This window comes from Mugil cephalus, chromosome 14 (assembly GCF_022458985.1).
Source record: "Mugil cephalus isolate CIBA_MC_2020 chromosome 14, CIBA_Mcephalus_1.1, whole genome shotgun sequence".
Taxonomy (NCBI): Eukaryota; Metazoa; Chordata; class Actinopteri; order Mugiliformes; family Mugilidae; genus Mugil; species Mugil cephalus.
Genome location: NC_061783.1, coordinates 24478431 through 24498231, shown reverse-complemented (window position 1 = coordinate 24498231; position 19801 = coordinate 24478431). Strand labels below are relative to the sequence as shown.

General features: G+C 41.9%; 1 protein-coding gene and 1 long non-coding RNA gene across 2 annotated transcripts in view; one reads left to right on the top strand and one right to left on the bottom strand.

Annotated features, from left to right (window-relative positions):
• Window positions 1-19801, top strand: part of LOC125019802 — a 54287-nt gene that overhangs the window by 15041 nt on the left and 19445 nt on the right. Inside the window, exon 2 of the long non-coding RNA XR_007114124.1 lies at window positions 4876-4978. This is a non-coding gene — a long non-coding RNA (uncharacterized LOC125019802). The remainder of the gene's footprint in view (window positions 1-4875; window positions 4979-19801) is intronic.
• LOC125019768 (tumor necrosis factor receptor superfamily member 6B-like) lies at window positions 14657-18745 on the bottom strand. The gene is made up of 4 exons (XM_047604747.1): window positions 18638-18745; window positions 17946-18348; window positions 16171-16347; window positions 14657-15798 (listed from the first exon to the last, which is right to left on the bottom strand). Exons 1-4 carry the CDS (start codon window positions 18638-18640, stop codon window positions 15479-15481), a joined length of 903 nt encoding a protein of 300 aa, XP_047460703.1. The 5' UTR covers window positions 18641-18745; the 3' UTR covers window positions 14657-15478.

The window sequence follows — 19801 nt, the reverse complement described above, 5'->3', positions numbered from 1 at the left end:
GGGTAAAAAGACGGGACTCACGATGCAGCTACATATGTTCCTGTAAAAGGAAATCTGCTGCTTACACCTGTGACTCCACACGGCCATTTTCTTCGGAGACAAGTCACATTTGGTCATAACTCAATGAGTCCTCGATGTGACTGTCTCACATGCAGTCCTACAACAACAATCTATTGTGCTTATGTGCAAAGTCTGGGATTCCCAAGGGAGCTGACAACCAGCTTCATATTCATGTGATGTTTTGTAAGAAAAACAAAAAGGATGATCATTCACACACCGTCCCTTTTATGACTCAGAGGCTTGTCCAGATGTACATCATGTGTCTGGACGTATGTATGTTGCAATAAATGGATAAAGCCGTGTGGTTGCACAAAGACCGACTAGTCTCTGAACATGTCTCTAATAAAAAGCCAGTAGAAAGTAATGAATCTAGATGTCTGACCTGAGAACAGCTCATATCATCAGCTGTATAAAAACAATCAGTAGCATTTCCTACTGGAGGACTAGGAGGCAGGATGGATGTTGGAGGTGGATGGACAGTGGAGCAGGTATTTCTTTGATAACTTTATCAAACAGTTTATGTGCAGCCTCCTTCTCTCTGTTACCACAGGACTTTTGGTGAAGTTGTTACTGACGATGTCCAGAGGATCTCGATAAAAGAAGTTCTGTAGCGTTCACTATGAATCACTCCTCCTCTGACCCTCTAGTGTTTGGTGTAGTGGATGGGAGGGATTCTCCATGATGTAGAGGAGTTTGTCCAGTGTCCTCCTGTCCCTCACTGAGACAAATGACTCCAACTCTCTACCGATCACATGTCCAGCCTTTCAGATTAATGTGTTGATCCTACTGATGTCTGTTTGCTGGTGCTACTCCCCCAACAAACCACAGCAAAGAACAGGACACTCACTACAACAGACTGGTAGAAAGACTCTAGTAACTCACTGCACCATTCAAAGACCTGAGCTTCCTCAGGAACTAGAGTCTACTCAGGTCCTTCTAGTCCACAGCATCACTGTTGTCCCTCCAGTCCAGTCTGTTGTCCATGTGGACTCCCAGGTTCTTGTAGTGGTCCACTACTTCACCTGCTCCTTCTTCAGCACCGGTACGATGGAGGATGTTTTCCATAGCGCTGGTGTTCTTTCCAACTTCAGGCCCTGGTTAAACAGGTAGTGTAGGATGCTAATCAGTTGGAAAGCACAGGTCTTCAGGGGTTTACAGTCAGATGGAAACTGAAGTTCCTAATGAGCGATGACCTCAAGGCCACGAGTTCCAAGACTGTGCTGCCCTGTCATTGGTGTAGATAAGAGATGCCGTTCTATATTTGTGCTGGACTATAGCCAAGAATTTCCCAAATTCACTTTCGACGGGTTGTTTAACTTTTACTTTTGTTTACTCCACAAACTATTTATTAAAACATAACTATAAAAAAATAAGGAAAACTCATTTAAGGGAAGATTAACAGACACGTCTCCTTTTACAACTGAACGTAATAAGATTTGTTTGTGCTTTTAACTTTTAACTCAAACCGCTGACGCATTTTATTTGTTTAAAAATAAAAAATACTAAAAATGCTGCAAGGCAAACAAAAGAGAAAGTGATAAAATGCCAACTACTAAAATAGTAAAAAGATTAAAAAAGAAATAGTAATTAAATAAAAAGATAGTTAGGATTCGATTAAAAGCCAAACTGAATTGTTTTGTAACCATTTTACCTCTGTCAAATTGTGGACACTCATGCAATATTTGTTTTTTATGCATCTTGCAGCTTTACCTATTATATTACTTTTTTTTAAAAAAAATCTATTTGCATTTGACTTTGTCTCCTTGCAGCTGTAACTTTATGTCACACCTACGGTCAATTTAGAGTCACCAATTAAGCTAAGGAGCATGTCTTTTAGTTTGACTAATAATTCAAATAAATTAATTAATTTAAAAAAAATTAAACATCGTTCATTTAAAACTATGGAAGATAAAAAGCATACCGTACTGTCCCTACATCATCTATGATGATAGAAAACATTAATATACAGTAATATTTGCAAGTGCAATATAAACTATAACTAACCGAAAAACAAAAAAACACCCACGTGGAACAGGTGAGTAACAATAACAGTGACGAAGACTAATAAGTAAAGAACCCGTTTGCTCGCTTGTACGCATGATATGAGCTGCTTATGGAAAACAGCAGAGGTGGGAAGGTGTAACATCTAATTGTGTAGGTACGACGGGTGAACAGAAGAATGAGGCAAGTCACAAGACGACGGGGAAATCATTTGCATTTTCTCTGGTGCACATAAAATATTATTCATCTGCACAAAAGATGTGGACTGATTTTAACTTTGTGTGAGTGTTTCCTGTTTGTGATTCTGGGTTTTCACCTCAGTCTAAGTCTGCTTCAATTTGCAAATCCTATATTAGCTTCTGTACCGCTGTAGTCACTTACAAGAATCTGAGCCTCTACAGGGAAATCCTGCAACTGTTTTAAACATGAGGCTATACCTGCTTAACCAGCTGTTCCATTTGAGCCTAGTCATTTATAATAAAGACATCCACACATATGCATGCGCCTAAAACGCCAACACACATTCAGCATGCAGGGCCGGGATCAAACTACGGCCTTCACCCGCGACAGCCGTGGCTGCATGACCGCTTCACGTCAGACACGCGGTGCTGCTGAATGACCAGGAACCACTTTACAGGGAAAACCAAGGACAGAAAAGCTCCCTCTTGGAAGTTTACCAGTGTAGAAACTGTTGAATGTGAATAGTGAAAGAGCTTCGAGCTGCTTCTCTCATCATGGTTTCTGACCAAAATAACCCAGCAGCGGAGTGAGCAGACAGAAAACCAAGGTTACCAGGGAGATTTTCAGTTAGATCACTCAATGCCCATACAACGCCCATACAACGTCCCCCCCCTCCCCTCCCCCCTCCCCTTTAACCACCGGGACCAGTTATTGGTCTGAGAACTCAAGGTCAATGGCTTATTTGTTCTTCTCACCACACACTGCCATGTAAGCATTGTCTGATGAGTAGCCAAGTGCAAATATTTCCATGGTTAAACACAACCCGATATGCAGTGTTTCTTTAGTGCATCATTCGTCTCCAAAAAGTCTTCCTTGTGGTGACTCATCAGAATCGACTAGGGCCTTCTGAGGCCGCTGAGTGTTGTTAGTAGGGGGGTCTGTGAGGGGAGGGGCCTCTGTGGATCATCCCACAGATGCTTGATAAGTTTGGGATCTAGTGAATCAGGTCAATGCCTTGTGCTGTTGTTTGTGGGTTTTAGAGGATTTCTGTGGCGCAATAAGCCTTGAAGTGGTGTCACTCTCCGTTCAGTAAATCTGCTTTATAAAGAAGACACTGAGAGGATACAAGCAAATGATTCAGGTTAGCAGGGAGAGAAACCGAGGAAGCTCAACAGTCAGATGGAAACTAAAGTTCTTAATGAGTGCTTAGTATCAGTGAAGACGTAATGGTGACAGTGACGTTTTTTTCCAGTGACTAAGACGTCAACCAGCTTAAAACTAACATCTGAAGACAAAATCTGTGACAGAATTTGTGTTTTTTTTTCCTGTTGACGCGATGAGACTGGAATGTTAACTGCTGTGATAAGATCTTATCTGAACATCAGACTTTCAAAATGTGCTGTCCTGTTGTTGGATTGGATAAGAGACATTATTCTCTCTGTTTTCAGATGTTCTTCCTCTTCTTTGATTTTTATTGGACTACTGGACATATTCCTGTCACCCGCAATGAGGAGAATTCTCATTTTGTTTAAATACAAAAGTTGGTTTAAATGTTATTTTTGTCTCCTGTCAGTGGTCATAATGTTAGCGTCAGGGTTAAGGTTAGGGCAAGGGCTAGGGCTAGAGTCAGGGTTAGGGTCAGGGCTATAGATATGGTCAGGGTCAGGGTTAGGGTTAGGTTCAGGGCTAGGGTTAGGGTTATGGTCAGGGTTAGGGTTAGGGTCAGGGTTAGGTTCAGGGCTAGAGTTAGGGTTATGGTCAGGGTTAGGGTTAGGGTCAGGGTTAGGGTTAGGGTTAGGGTCAGGGCTATGGTTAATAATTATTTAACAGCTAGAGTTGACACAAGGTGTTTCTTATGGAGTCTCCACATAATTCCAGGGATGCATCAACCAAGAAAGAATCCTCTCCTCTGTGTTTCTTGTGAATGTGGACTCACTCTTGTGCTAATTCTAATTTAAAAGACTTGCCGCTCATCAAATGTCACAACGTAATGCTCTGTCCTTCAGAGATATTTGCACGTGACAAGCCTTTAATCCATTAAAGTCTAGTTTACACTCCTCTCAAGCAGGGAGTGGGACAGTCTTAGTGAAAATAGTCATGGCCTGTAGACGACCAGCAGACTGTCGGTTCAACATTAGCTGGTGTGTAAGTAGAGAACATCGATAATGACCAGAGACAGAGTCAGACTCGGTGCTCATGTGACATCCAGAAACCTGACTCTGGGGGTGACGATAGCTTGCTGGTAAATACGATATATTATACCGGAGCTGTGAAAACTGTTACCGGGAATTCCTTATTTTGGTCATCACATTAGACTAAAAGAAAAGAGAGAGCTCTATGGTGAATACAATTTCAGTTTCTTGTTCCTTTTTAAAAGCGTACTTCACAAATGTTTACTGCGTTAAGTCCCCGGTGCAACCACGCCGTTAGGGAAGCAGATGGCGTGTCTTACGATCAGAACTGATTTTTTTTCTTTAAATAATAAATTGTCTGGATTTCCCTCAGTGCCAAATGGTAAGAAGACACCCATGAAAGTCAAGATAGAGGAGAAGACAGCTTGTCTCCTTTGGGATGACCTCCCAGAGGCCGCTGTGTGTTTCAAGTTATAAATTTGATCTTTGTCTGACATTTCAGTGAAGAGAGAGAAGATGTGTTGGACTCTGATGGGAAGAGGCATCATGGAGTCCCAGATGAAACTAGAAGATGATGGAGACCAGTGCAGGACAAGAACAAGGAGGTGAGTTTCAGGCCTGCAGTGAATTCAAAGGACCCAGACTGTAGAACAGAGCATCGCACAGGAAGCATGCACGATTTTGCAGAATTAGCATGTCCATGTTCGTCTTAGACGCTGCAGAAGCATGAAAAATGTCCCAGTCAGCAGAAAGATGCTGCACTCTGAGCCTGGCACACTGAAGAGGTTAGAATCATGAAACATGAGCTCAGTGAATAAAATCAAATCAAATAAAACAGTAAAGTTAAAACACACAGACAAAATAAAATCAAAGTCATGTCCTTTACTTGCATTTGCATTGATTTGTGAAAATATATATCTTTTTTAAATTAAATAAAAACAACTCCTTTAAGTCAGTCCATTACATCTCAGTGTTGTCACTATTAGTAGATATTGTGTTCGTGCTTTGTGTCATACAAAAGCCTTCGTAGTCACTCACGTGACTCAGTTCCAGTCATAATTTCTGCTTTCGGCTTTCTGAAACCTTTCCTTGAGGACTAGACGATGAAGTCACCAAACCAGACGAAAGAAACTCCTCCGTCATTGGGAAATCAGCCAACATTGCCATCGTGCCTTTGTCTTGTAACGTTTCCTGACTCAAACATTTACAGTTCAATATGAAAAACAACTGTCAGAGCAGAAACAGGAAATCTGTGGTGCTGTCATTTAGAGCCACTGAAGAAGCCAGGGCTGAATTCCCCCTCACGCTCTTCCTGATTCTCACAAACTAACCTCAGCTTAAATCACACGTCTGCTTCTCTCCTCACATTATTGTGCTACTGTGTTTCCCTTTGTCACTTCACCATTTGAAGATTTAAGACTTTCTGTCTGCGGCTTGCAGGCAAAGTCATGTAGTTGGTTTTGGGTTCAGGTCACACATTGTTTTTCATCCAAAGTGTGTGTGTGTGTGTGTGTGTGTGTGTGTGTGTGTGTGTGTGTGTGTGTGTGTGTGTGTGTGTGTGTGTGTGGTTCATACACGACAACAAATGCAACACAAGACACATGCTCAAAGCTTCATACAATTAACACCCTCACTCTCTTCACTGACAGGTCATTTCAGAATTCAGAATTCAGAACTTTACTGAGCTAAACTAATACAAAAGGTGTGTTTGTTTGTTTGTTTGTTTATATCTGCTGGGTAAATAAAAAGAACTTAAGCTTCTTCTTAAAACTCATAACAATACTTTCTGAGACAAGAAAAAAAGGTAGTTTATTCCATGCCACCATTGCTCTGTAATGCAGTGTTTCTGGTTACGTTAGAGTGGAATAATGCTAACGTCCTCATTTGCTGCGCTATAAATACTTTAAGGATTAATCAGCACACGTAACATTTAGTTTGTTTCTCTACTTGGTCATCGTGCCAGATGTTTTAGCCCTGGGACCTGCAGCCTGTTGTGCTTTCTCCCACGCTGTTCACCCACCCTGTCCGCCCACGCTGTCCTGCTCCCCGTGTTCTCTGCTTCCACTGCGACTCCCAGTTTCGTCTCCCTTTCTGAAAATTGAACACGAAATAAGACGGAATAGGGCAGGTCAGCACACTTCAATAGAACAGGGTTTGGTAAGCACTTGTCAGAAAACTGACTTGGCATAATTGTAAGGCCACTGTGTGGGAGTGGGAGTGGGAGTGGGGGTGGGGGTCGGGGTGGGACTTCCAGGAGTCGTGGTTCTGTCGTACATTCACAGAATACTTTTACACTGAAACATTTACAGAAACACAACATTTCACTTCCTAATATTTTGAAGGTCTTCCCTGTGGTGACTCACCAGAGAGTGGACATGGGCGCTCTGAGGGGGCTGAATGTTGTTAGCGGGAACGTGGAACATTAGAACGTGTCTGATACCCGTTTACACCTGGAGGCAGTCTCACATGTCAAGGTGGCTGCATCGCATTTACCTAAAGCCACATCAGTCTGGAGTTACAGGAAAAGAAATGTAAAAGCCATTTGACTGAAGTGCATTAGTGTCAGCAGAGTGTGGTGGGGGTTGATGGTGGGTGTGTGAAGCTCAGACTTTGAGGTCAACATACAGGAAAGATAATGACTTTGGTGCATGTTCATGGCGTCTGTAGCCACTTAAATCTTAACTACATTAGTGAATAACATTTAAATCATCTGGTGGCCATTCACTGTTCTGCTGGGAAACTTTTGGTCCTGGCTTTGATTAGTGTGCACGTTACTGAAGACATGTAGCCCTCCCCCACCCCATAGCAATGACATTCCTTGAAGGCAGAAGCCATCCCCAGCAGGATGCAGTTAGGACCGTAGAGAACTTGGCTGATTGTCTCTAAACCTCCAGCGTGGTTTATAATTTTTAAGACGTGTGTGCATGTTGTAGGGGAATTCCAGTGGTTCTTCAGGGCAATTGTGTGGGTTAAAATACTGCACAAACAGTATTCAAAACTTCACCATAATTACTGTAACACGTATGCGTCTTGAGATTCCATTTGATTCCAAATCAATTCACGTTCAGTCAAGTATTCAAAAATGGTCTACGGCTCCATGTGGGCCAAGACCTGAAGCTTGTTAATACGGTGCAAAATAACGAGGAGGAATCTGGGAGCGCCTCTCATTTAGATTTATTTGAATGATAAAACCAGAAAAATCTGTGGGATTTAAGCTGTGGGAGAGTTGTGAGACGTGGCTGTCACAGGTGGTAGGCGAAGAAAAATACGATCCTGGTCCAAATATGGTTGCAACTGATAGCGTTCCTCACGGACTCATTCTATTTCGGTCTCATTCCAGAGACACGTGTGATTAGACCAACAATAATAAACCAGATGTTTTCTTTGGAGCAGGTTTTGTGCTACACCACAGTATAGAAACATCCGGGAATTGTGACTGACATAAGGTGAGCTTTGACACAGGCGAGACGTTCATTTGTTTTATTGACTTTATTTTTACCAGTTTTATTGTGATGAGTGTGTCCTTACAGTCTGCTGCGTGGCCTGGTTTCCTCACTATGGCCAGTAACAACAGCCCGACAAAGCTTATCAAAACTGCAAGTAAGGGGATGGGAAGGCAGGCAAGCCCAGGGTGGGATGTTTATTTGAAGCGATTAAGGAACGTGACTGAAGTTATTATAGAGAGTCTGTAACACCCACGTTTTAAGGAGTTAGACCTCCTCCCTTTTGGCTACCGCTTGGAGATGCCAGAGCTAAGGAGGTGCCGTGCCAGGTCTGTCACCATAGAAAGGCTTTTTGTCTGCACTCCCCATTGTGCCTCGTTCACGCTTAATGTTATACATTTCTTAATACTATACACGTTATGCATGGTTTGCACATCCACCTTGCACTTTAATGTGCCACGTATTTTATTAATACAATTTTTATTACTTTTGTTGTGATTATTGTGTTCTGTTGATGTCATCTGGTGTCTGCTGCAAAGTGAATTTCCTTCAGGATGTCAGTAAATCTGAACTGAAACGAACTGAGCTGACTTACTTTTTGCCCAATAAAACCCAACGGACTCATGTTTTGACCTGAGCTGAGAGATGAATGATGTCCCTTCTCCATTCAGTGTCTCTGCATCAGTGTCTCTAAACCTTTTGGCCTTTTCAGGTTCATTTTCCTGAATATATTCATATACATACATGCATATATAGTCCACGTAAGGGGAAATTTGCTGCCATAAACTCTAGTTGTTGTGTAGATTCTTCAAGCTGCATAGGGATCATGGGAAGGCAATATTTATATATATATATATACCAATGTTGGAGGAAGGAGGAAGTTCAAGTTATTTTAACATCAAAGGTCACCTTAAAGTTCAGATATTTCCGTGAGATGATGTTTTTTTAATTCTCAGTTCAAATATATATATAATATATAAATATATATAATTTATATTCATCACTATAACGATTTGTTTTAACAGCGATTCAATTCGATTCACGTTTCGTGGTAGCTGATACGATTCAAGGACGAATTTGGTTCATTTAGAACGATACGATACGAAACCATTCAGAGACTTGAAATCGATTCAGTAAGTTTTTATCCAAAAATTAAACCAGTGTGACTGAAATAAATACCTACTCAGCGTTTCCTCAGGCATTAGCATATACAATAATTTTGCCTTTGATGTTAGCCGGAAGCTAACGCATATTTGTATAACAGTGTCTTCAGTACATAAAACTAATTTGTAAATTTAGTTTGTCCAGTTTTACAGTGTTTCTCAAGTACATACTCTAAGCGGATCCTCTGACTGTTTAATCCAATGCCTTATTTCCTTGATTATGTCATAATCATCATATATGTCATACAAATTTATATGTCCATTTGTATGTCACCCAGAAGGCCGACTTGCCAAGCACAGATCGATGTAGTTGGATCGTAGGAAAATAAATCGATTCATGAAGTGGATGAATCGTCCTTCTATGTGGTTGTTTCACTGCACTAATCTAATGGTGTGCCCTTCCTAAGCATAAAATAAATATGTGTGTATATATAACTAGAGCAGCCTGTGTGTCTAATGTCTAATGTTTGCTTTCGGATCTCCCTCTGTATGTAATGCTGCCTCTGGCTCAGCCTCGAATGAATAATCAGTTTCACAGTAAAACACTGAGCTATTTATGGCAACGTCTGTACAGAAACAGTTTGAGATTAGAAAAACAAAACAGATAAGATTTCTTGGGTTGATCATTTACATCTCGGTCCACATTGAAAAGGTGCTTTCTCCTCTTGCATTTGAAAGTTTGAAAGAGGCCACTGTGCGTTGGCAAAGACGTCTTTATTTTCTCATCTGATTTCCAGAGACTTATTATGTGAACTACTGACCACACAGCCGCCACTGGTGCTGCTAATTAAAAGGAAATACTGAATCAAAATGATAATTATAAATTACTACAGGAGACAAACACAAACAGCAACAAGAAAAAGACTGGAAAAGTACACGGGACTGTTCTCATTAGGCTTGAGTTCTTCAACCGGGTCATAAAACTATACATAGAATTCCTGAGAACAGCCTCTAAGGTGGGAACACAGGTACAAACAGCTTTCAGACCACCTGAACAGGGAGACATGATGACTAGGTCCTAAGCCTGCATTAAATGACTGATTAGCTGTTGTCTCGCCATGCAACCAGTCCTACACTCATTAAGTCTTTTGGAGAGCTCATCCATGAACAAATTAATAAAACATTTAAATCCAAACTGAGCGTATGACCACTTGCACCTACACAGACCAGCCAACCCGTTGTAATATATTGGGAAGCCTCCCAGGAGTATGGCATGTGGCGACTCCACACACAGCTTCAAAATGAAGGGGGAACAGACGTCCCAAAGGGATTGAACACCTTTATTCGTAAGGTAACCCTTCACGCTGACGTCCTCCTTCCACACACTCTCTCTACAGATGATCTGAGCCACCTGATTATGAGTTTAAATGCTAGTGATGGGGAGTGGTGGGTTTATTACGTTTGCAGACAATAAGAATCATAATTGATAGGTTTGGGGAATAAATGGGAGCATTTGTGGGTGGTGCACACGTGAAACTCGCGCAGAGCTAGAGGTTTTCTTTTGTCTGCTTTTTATAACCTGGATGACGTAGAACCTTCACGTCCACCATCCACGTAAAGGAAAAACAAGCGCTGATGTGGGAACTCCCCTCTGACATAATAACTGAAGGGCGGTAAGCACGAGGGCTTCCCCGTCCTGGAGCAAGGACAGCTTAGCGACAGTAAGAATGTAAATAAACACAAGGCAGGTTATGTAACTCATCACAGCACGGCCACTAACATTTTCCACGTGCTGCTTTGCACGACAACAACAGCACGACATACAGTTACACCTGAGAGCACTCCTTTATGTCCAGACTAAAAATAACTAAACCGGTTTCATCAAAGTAACTGCGATAATTGTTTTCACTGTAGAACCCTGAGGTACCGGTTGAATCCGCCTGTAAAACATTCCCAAAACCAAACTGGTTTTCAGATCATTTTTCCTGTCTCACTTTTATACTTTTTAGATTTTTTTTTTCTATTTTATTTGTGAAGAAAACCACTGAGCGCTGACTGTGTTAGTAGCTGTTTTCTCCTTTTTTTTAAGGGAAGGAAGTCAGAGCTTAAAGGACGGAGAAAACGAGAAGTTACAAAAAAAATAAAACATTCATCGCCCATGCAGGGCTGCAGGCTTGTTTTTCACAAATGGCATGACACATTATTAAATATTGGTTCTGTGTCATTGTGCACTATATCAAAGTCTATGGTTTGATGGATTAACCTCAGAAAGTTTGACACACGAACAGCTCATTCCTTCACACATGGTTTATTGCTAAAGGGATTTCCCGCAAGTTATCCAAGTGCAATAGAAACCTTCATGGCACTTTACTGCATGTCAAGGAAAAGTTACTTAATAACTCCTTTTAACACAGATGTTTTCTTTTACTCTTTTAAAAACATCCGTCTTCTCTGGCTAAAATGTGGCTGTTGTCCTTCAGCTGTAGATGGACAGATCAGGGCTACGACGCTTCTGTGACTGGGATGGTTTGTCTCAGTCTCTACTTACTTTTCTGCACCGAACTGTATATTCTGCGTTGCTCTGATGTTTTTGGGGTGTGAACCAAATGCATTCACACGGGACAGACAGACGAACATTTTGAGAGATGGCCTGGAGAAAAAACTGTTCGGGTGGTTTTGGTCCCGATGGACCTGAACCTGCCGCCTGATGGGAGTGATGTAAACAGGGTGTGAACAGGGTGTGGTGGGCCCCCCACTCTCCTTCTAGCCCTCTGCCTGCATGAACACATTAATGTTTGATTTAATGATTTCATCCCTGGTCTAAATGGGAGAATGGGTCAGAGACGTCTCCACTTCTAACACTGGATTGGTTTTTATCACAGGACCTCTGTGTTAGGAGACATAGGGTACATGATCTGTGTACCTTAAGAAATGACAGACGACCTCCGTAAAAACAACATTAATAAAAGTTACTGGAGGTCCCAGATAAAACTGTCTTTTAGTTCCTCTGTTTCTCCAGCCACAAAGGGGACGACAGTGTTTGTCCTGGATTTGGGGAATTTTGCACATGCTATGTGTTTACATTTTTATAAAAGTAAGGCATGAAACGTTAGAGGCCCACAGGTTGAACCTTGGGGAACTCCACATGTCATGTTGGTTCATTCAACAACAACGTCTTAGAGAAGCATTGGTCTGGTTTTAGGATGAACCACAGTACAGAGACGGCCCTTTTAAAGATCTTAAGTGACATCAGGTGTAACTTAGATAACCATAAACTCACAGTCTTGGTTCTGCTGGATCTAACCGCCACCTTCGATACATTAGACCATCGTATATTCATAAACAGACTGATTCTCTGGTTCTGGTTCTGTTCTTAACTGGTTCATCTCATACCTCTCCGATAGAAGCTTGTCTGGGAGGCGTCATCAGGAGACATGGCATAAACTTTCATAGTTATGCTGACGATACTCAGACAACATCACTGTGTCTCCTAATGACTCAAGGCAACCAGGACAAACAGAGGTTTAAGTCACTGGTCCTGAACGCCAGAGAGAGAAACTTTTACCAAATCTACAGGACATTAAGACAATCACAATCTGTATTAATTCAGGGTGTGATTTTTGACTCTGAGCTTGGTTTTATTCCACATATCAAAAGTGTAACAAAAATAGATTTATACCACCTTCAGAATATAGCCACAGTCGACCTGTTTCTGATGCTTTTATCTTCCGTCGTCTGGATTATTGTAATGCTCTGCTCTCTCGTCTTCACTAAAAGAACAACTTTAACAAAATTCAGCCTCTCGTGTGCTGACGAGGACCAGAGGGCAGGGACACATTCCACTGGTTTTAAAAGCTCTGCATTGTTCTCCCCGTGTGCTTCAGGATTTTAAGGTTCTTTTAGGGTCTTTGGCCTTCTTATTTGTCTGACCTGCTTTTACCGTATCAACCCTCACAAACCCAGAGGTCCTCTGGCGCCGGCCTTTTATCAGTACCACAAGTTAGATCTAGGACACATGTGGAGGCAGTATTCAGTTATTATGGCCCCGACTGTGGAACAGCTGGAGAACCTCAGGGCCTCAGACTCTGCTGATACTTTTAAAAAGACTCCCCTTTTTAATCAGGCCTTTTCATGATTTTAATTCCTATTAACTCTATTTTATCACATTGGATTTTTAGTTATCTTATTTGTGTTTTATGTGGCTTATTTTTACATGGTTATTTCTTTTTATAACCTATTTTTATTAGTAGAGAGTGTTTTAACTTTTATTTACTATTTTATTATCTTTATTTCTATTTATTCTAATTACCACATCTTATTGTTTCAGCATTTCAGTTCTCCGGTGTTTTCTTGTGGGGGCCTGCCATGCTTGGCATGTGTACGTATGTGGTGGTGGTTTCCTGATTTTGTTTCTTGTTGTAATGTTTTATGTTTTTATTTGTGTAAAGCACTTTGGGCTGCTTTTTTATATGAAAAGTGCTATATACAGCAGGTAAAATAAGTATTGAACGCATCACAATTTTTCATAGTAAACATATTTCTAAAGGTGACTCCATGTCTGAAGAAAAAGCATGTTGAAGCTCATCTAAAGTTTGCTGCACAACATTTGGATAAGCCTGTAAAATACTGGGAGAACATAGTCTGGTCAGATGAGAGCAAAACTGAACTCTTTGGATGCTATAACACACACCATGTCTGGAGGACACAATGCACATCAGCCCAGAAACACCATACGACAGTGAAGTCTGGAGGTGGAACATCACGGTGTGGGGCTGTTTTTCTACATATGCTACTGGCAAACTTCATATAACTGAAGGGAGGATGAATGGAAAAATGTACCGAGACGTTCTTGATAAAAATCTGCTGCCATCGACCAGAATGATGAAGATGAAACGAGGGTGGACGTTTCAGTAAGACACTGATCCCAAACACAGAGCCAAGGAAACTCTCCACCAGCTTCAGATAAAGAGAATAAAGCTGCTAGAACGGCCCAGCCAATCAGCTGACTGGAATCCACCTGGACATCTATGGACAGAACTAAAAATCAGAGCTGATAGAAGAGGCTTCAAGAACCTTCTAGATCTAAAGACTGTTTGTGAGGAAGAACCTGAGCAGCATGAGACTAGTTTCTCCAAACAGGAGGCGTCTGGAAGCTTCATCACCAACAAAGGCTTTTCTAGTATTAAATAAATATCAGTAAGTGTGTTCAAGACTTTTTCCCTCCGTTATTTTACATTATTACACATAACTTCATTTCTGAACTCATTAGTTTTGGTTTCTTTCTATGTGTGGATTGTTTGGGTTGTTACCAACACCTGGTGAACATTTCATGTGAATATCACCTTTAGAAACATGTTCACTATGAAACATTGTGATGTGTTCAATACTTATTTTACCTGCTGTAAATAAAGATCGATTGACTGATTCATTGATTCAGGACTGGAATCGCTTCAGTATCTGAGAATCCAGTTTGCATCATAGTGTTGAATTGTCAGCTTTTCAAATCCAGTAGATCCGTTTAAGGCTAAAGGTTTCATATGTGTTTTTGCAGTTTTGATGCACCGAGTAGTTTTTGACCTGGTCTTAAAGAAATATTTTGTCTTCTATTACTGCCACCAGTAACTGAACTGACTCTTTGGTGCATACCAAGCCACATCTGTGCATTTATCTCACCATGTCTTCTAATTTTTTGTTAATTTCCTTTATTTGTTTTTATAAAATCACAGACTACCACTTGTTGTATGCTAAGTCATTTTTATTGGTACATTATTCAGAGCAACATGACCTGCATAAAATGCTACTCATTCTTTAGGTAAAAAAATAACAAACACAACAACTATTGCATGTATAAATATAGCAAAAATAAATTAAAGACCTCCGCTCACAACTCAAACTGTTACATAAAACTATAAATCGTTTGAAATAAGCAGAATCAATGCAACATTGACTTTTAACTGCAGGCATATGAAGAGGTAGATATACTGTGGGTCAACACCTTCTGTTCTTCAAAGGTTAATACCTTCTTTTCTGAATATTGTGTGTTGATTCTGTAGGTTCTCTTGCTCCCAAACACAAGACAGAAGGAACTTGTGTTTTGGAATTCAGTAGTTCTTGCAGTAGCAAGCATTGTTGTTCTGCAGCAAACATGACTAGAGCTAGACAGCAAAAGATCTACACATGGCATCATAAACATCCCGCAAAGCATGCTTCCCTGGAACTATGGGTTATAACATTTATTCATTTGGAAATACAGGACTGAATGTCAAGCTTGGTGGCAAAATCATTTTTGGATTGTTTGGATCATTGTATGAAAAAGCAGGAGGATATAAAAAAAGTGAAAAAGGCAGAATGCTAAATGAGCATGATGATAGAAGTACGTAAGAATGTTTCTTGGATTCACCGGGTTTCTTCTTTAACTATTCGAAATGGACCAGCGGCAGCATTGAGAGTACATCTCAAATAGGGCTACTATTTAAACTACACAAGAGAAAAACCTTCTTAAATGAACTCAAGACCAGTCAAAGTTGTTGCACTACATATTCTCTAGTCTACGACGTCATTAAACACCCACCTCGTTCCCTATACTGGAATGCTCTCTAAGATTAGCCTCAATTCTGTCCAGCCTGTTCTTTAGCCTTTCTGCTCCATTGGTCCCGGTTTTGATCAGTATCGACAGAAGCTGCCGGATCTGGCTTGGTGTCGCAGAGGCAGCCCACGAGTTGATACGCGCATGAAGCTCGGAGGTGTTAAGGTCCGCTGCTACGTGTCTCCTGCCGTCCTGTGGCAGGAGCCTGTTCACGATTCTACGCAGCCGCTTCACGTTAAGTTTGTGGTGAAGGAAGAAAGCGGGCAGGATTTCTCGGAGGTATTCGGCTCCGTCTGCAAGAAGCAAAGAACAGAAACAATAAAATACCCAGAACAGAGGCTGGACACGAAGCAGAGACATTCATTCCTTTTCCAAAGAGTAGAAACTGAAAGAGCACAGAGATACGAGAAGTGAAAGTTTTAGATATCTGCTGCATGGGGGTGACAGGGACAGGGATCTAAACAAACCCAGTGTCTTCTTTATTTTGTGAATTATAACTTTGTCTACAATGTTCAGTCTGGCTGCCATGTCAACAATAAATGCATCAAAATGCAATTTGGAAAAAAAAATGAATGTCTGAAGGTTCTCAGTCGCTTGGGTCATCGTGTTACCAAAATAAGTGGACCTCTAGAAATCCAGAAAGCGTTTTGAAGAGGTGAACCTACCTTTGGGGTCTGCAGAGTTTGCACACAGACTGTCGTGCCAGCTGGAGCCCTTCAGCACCAGTATCAGCCCTGCACCGCTACACGTCTTGTGCTCTGTGCAGTTATGTTGAGCAGAGGAAGTGTTGGAGAAGGTGCCATTGGAGCAAACCTGGCACACTGTGTTGTGATCAGGTGTACCTGCAGGAGAACACACAGAACGTTTCACTTTAATGAAAATCGGTGACGCCAGTCAGACATGTAGCTGTAGCCTCTATCTCACAAATCAAATACACTTTGGAAAGTCAGTGGTGGGCTGGTTTATATCCAAATGACCAAAAAGGCTTTGAGAATGACCCATCTAAGTTTTCTGGAGCCAGTAAAATGACCGAGAGTTACATCTGAGCCCTGCTCAAAATGTTGCAGATGCAGAAGTGGATCAGTTCACAAAGTTTACTTCCTCTGCAATGACAAACACCCAGTAAACTGCAGACTGAGACACAAACTGCTTCCTTCCCGTATGCACTGGCTTAAAGTCGACGTGTTCACACCAGTCTGCTGGCAACAGTATGGGTTCAGCCTCTAGAGCAGGGGTGTCAAAGCCGGACCACCAGAGGGCCCGGTGTGGCCGACGGGATTCATTTCCCATGAAGGTTTTAACCTGGAGCCGAGAGGCCAGTGATGCAGCAGTGAAAGCCAGATACCAGAGCCCTGTTTTCTTCATCTCGCTCCCGCTGAATTTCTGACCATTACCGCCCGCTCCCGCAAAACTTTGAGTATTTGTACCCGAATAATAATAGAAATGCAGTGATTTTGTGTCATTTTATAGGCTATTGATAAAGACATTCATGGGGTTGTTTGTTTCGTTTTCCTGGAGAACAGAGCAGGTGTGTCGCCTCAACCCAGAGGAGCCGGATTTGTGTCCATTGTAGACTAGTATTTTTGGACATTCGTTACAACTAACAAAGTTCAGTTCGTTCGTCACAGACAGTTGAGAAGTTTCTCCAAATGTCAGCCTTTTTTTTTTTTTTTTAGGCGCCCGCTCCCACAGGTTTTGAATTCCAATGCAGCCCTCTACTAGGTACCTTAATGCTAGTGACATAGCATTACCATCAAAGCAATAATTTGGGGATGGAATCATGCTGAAGAAATCACGAGCCCTGTTAGAATCAACCAGTTTTCTGTCTGAACTGTTCATTTCATCCAAGCCAGAGTTTTCTTATATATATATAAATTTTCGACACTTCCAAAGCAGAGGGATGAGTTGACTTTGTTCCACTCTAGTTTGTATGGTGTGGCGAGTCAGGATTACTGCACAGATTTAAATTAAATATAGATTTAGGTCTTGACAAGATGTGTCTAAATGTTCCATGCCTTTTTTTTTTTTTTTTTTTTTTTTTTTGAGCCAGTGTGACCTGTAAGCTGTAAAGCACACACATCTTTTGAAGAAATTTCAGGTTATGGAAGAAGTGTTTTCTCTTATTAAACTAAAAGGAAACAGTGCTTTAGGTTTTTATTCTGTTGTGTTCAGGGTCCGGTCCCCTTTTGGCCAGACTGGGCTGAATATGGCCCCTGGGCCAAATCTCCCGCTCTACAGGCTGATACGAATCAAATCTCACTATAAATTTCAGAAAATGAAGAAAACGTCCAGATCTTGTTTCGTATGTGCCACCACTAGGAGTCGCCTCATACCTCACACTTCCAAATACTGAACTCAACTGAATATTCTGCACCTGGCAGCGCGGACTCGGGTGAAGTTTAGAACTAAATGACACCCCGATGTCTGACGGTGATCCTACCTGCGGTCAGCACTCCATGCCCGGACGGACACTCGCTGTGGCGGGCGCACATGTCGCTGTCCTTTTTGAAGTAGTAGCCCGGTTTGCACTGGCATTGGCAGTCCCTGCTGGGCGTGCACTCGCTCTTCACCACCTGGTCGTGTCCGCACACGGAGCAGCGGAGGCACCTTGGAATGTAGTTCCACAGCTCGGTGAAGGAGCCCGGCGGACACTGGGCGCAGTCGCTCTTGCGCGTGGACGAGCAGCTGGCGCGCAGGTATCTCCCCGGCGGACAGAGGTCACACTGCACGGTCACGCCGGTTAAAGGGTCCGTGTCTTCGAAGGTCAGGAGAGGGGAGGCGGCTCCGGCCACCTGAGCGCTGCGCAGCGGCAGCAAGAACACCGAGAGGAGCGATAAGAGCATCTGGAATGAAGGAAGGAGAGTTTAGCCAGGAATAGTCTACAGAACATATAAGAAAGCCTTCACCACCGGAGAACAGAGGGTGCAAGAAGGAAAATAAAGACGCGCAGGTTCATCTGGACAATCAACAATCCAAAAGATCAGCTACAAGTAAAATTAAATAAAATAAATAAAGCAAAATCTAGATTTTGCATTTTCTCCCGAATCAGATGAGAGCCAACATCGTGTTTCTGTCAGTCACGTCCTCTGACAGTCAGATCCCGACAGAGCGCCACCACCAGTCTCCACCTACCATGGTGACTGTTGTGTGTTGTTGCAGCCTGCGGCGGGAGGATGAGTCCGTCAGGAGGATGGAGCTGCCTTCAGCTCCCAGCCCTTTTATTCTTCAACCTCACACCCCCACCCCCACCTCCCCCCACCAGCCTAATGGATTCGTCGGAACAAACGAGTCACCTTTTTCATCTAATTAATGACTGGAATCAATCACCAAAGAGTCGAAGGGTTTATTGTCTGACATGACTGACAATATGAAAGATATCAAATAAGTACTACACATGAGAGACCTATCTATCTATCTATCTATCTATCTATCTATCTATCTATCTATCTATCTATCTATCTATCTATCTATCTATCTGTCTGTCTGTCTGTCTGTCTGTCTGTCTGTCTGTCTGTCTGTCTGTCTAGGAGGTGGTTATTTTTCACTGCAAAGACCTGTGTGTGCAGATTTATTTAACTTTATTTGACTCTTTGAATGAATGAATGAATGAATGAATGAATGAAATTTACTTTTGAAGAATAATACCAGCAAATTGAAATGAATGAAAGTAGATATCGGTTTTTCTCGATCTTCAAATGTTCACGGTTTCCTCTCCTTCCTGTGAAGCTCTCCGGGGTCTGGAAACAGTAGGATAAGAATAACATTTACATTTTCCACCTGCCTCACAAAAAAACCCCAAACACGCTCCAAAAATACATCACCCTCATGATTCAGGAGCAGAAACTGGAAAGTCTTAACAGCAGTGATCGTCTCTCTGCCATACACAGTTTTCCCTTTGGATGCTGAGACCCTCGGAGAGGCTGAGTTCAGAGTTTAGAGCTCCATCACATCCTGAATGACGTAACAAGTCCTCCTCAGCTGTGATAACAGTCTGATCCCATTACAGTGTCTGAGAAGAGTTGTTGTATTTAAAAAAAATCCCTTTTACCATTTAAAGATAAAAATGAAAAATCTTGAGAGCAGTAATCGACTATAGTGAGCTGAATACATCAGTATCAGCGGCTCTGACGAGAGTGTTACTGTGGCGACACCTAGTGGACAAAACATGTAATTTCTGTTTCAGTTTGTGTTGTTTTTTGTTTTGTTTTCTGTTTTTTTTCCGGGAGGGCAGTATGACTCGTATTTAAAGTCAAGTGATTCATTTATGTTTAGGCACGACATTAACACAGTGAGTAG

Excerpts from the sequence above, each read along its gene's own strand:
- LOC125019768 (XM_047604747.1), bottom strand. Across the intron at positions 16,348-17,945 it reads GCATGGAGTGCTGACCGCAG|GTACACCTGATCACAACACA; the intron begins GTAGGATCACCG and ends GTTCTCCTGCAG. Across the intron at positions 15,799-16,170 it reads AAACTCTGCAGACCCCAAAG|ACGGAGCCGAATACCTCCGA; the intron begins GTAGGTTCACCT and ends TGCTTCTTGCAG.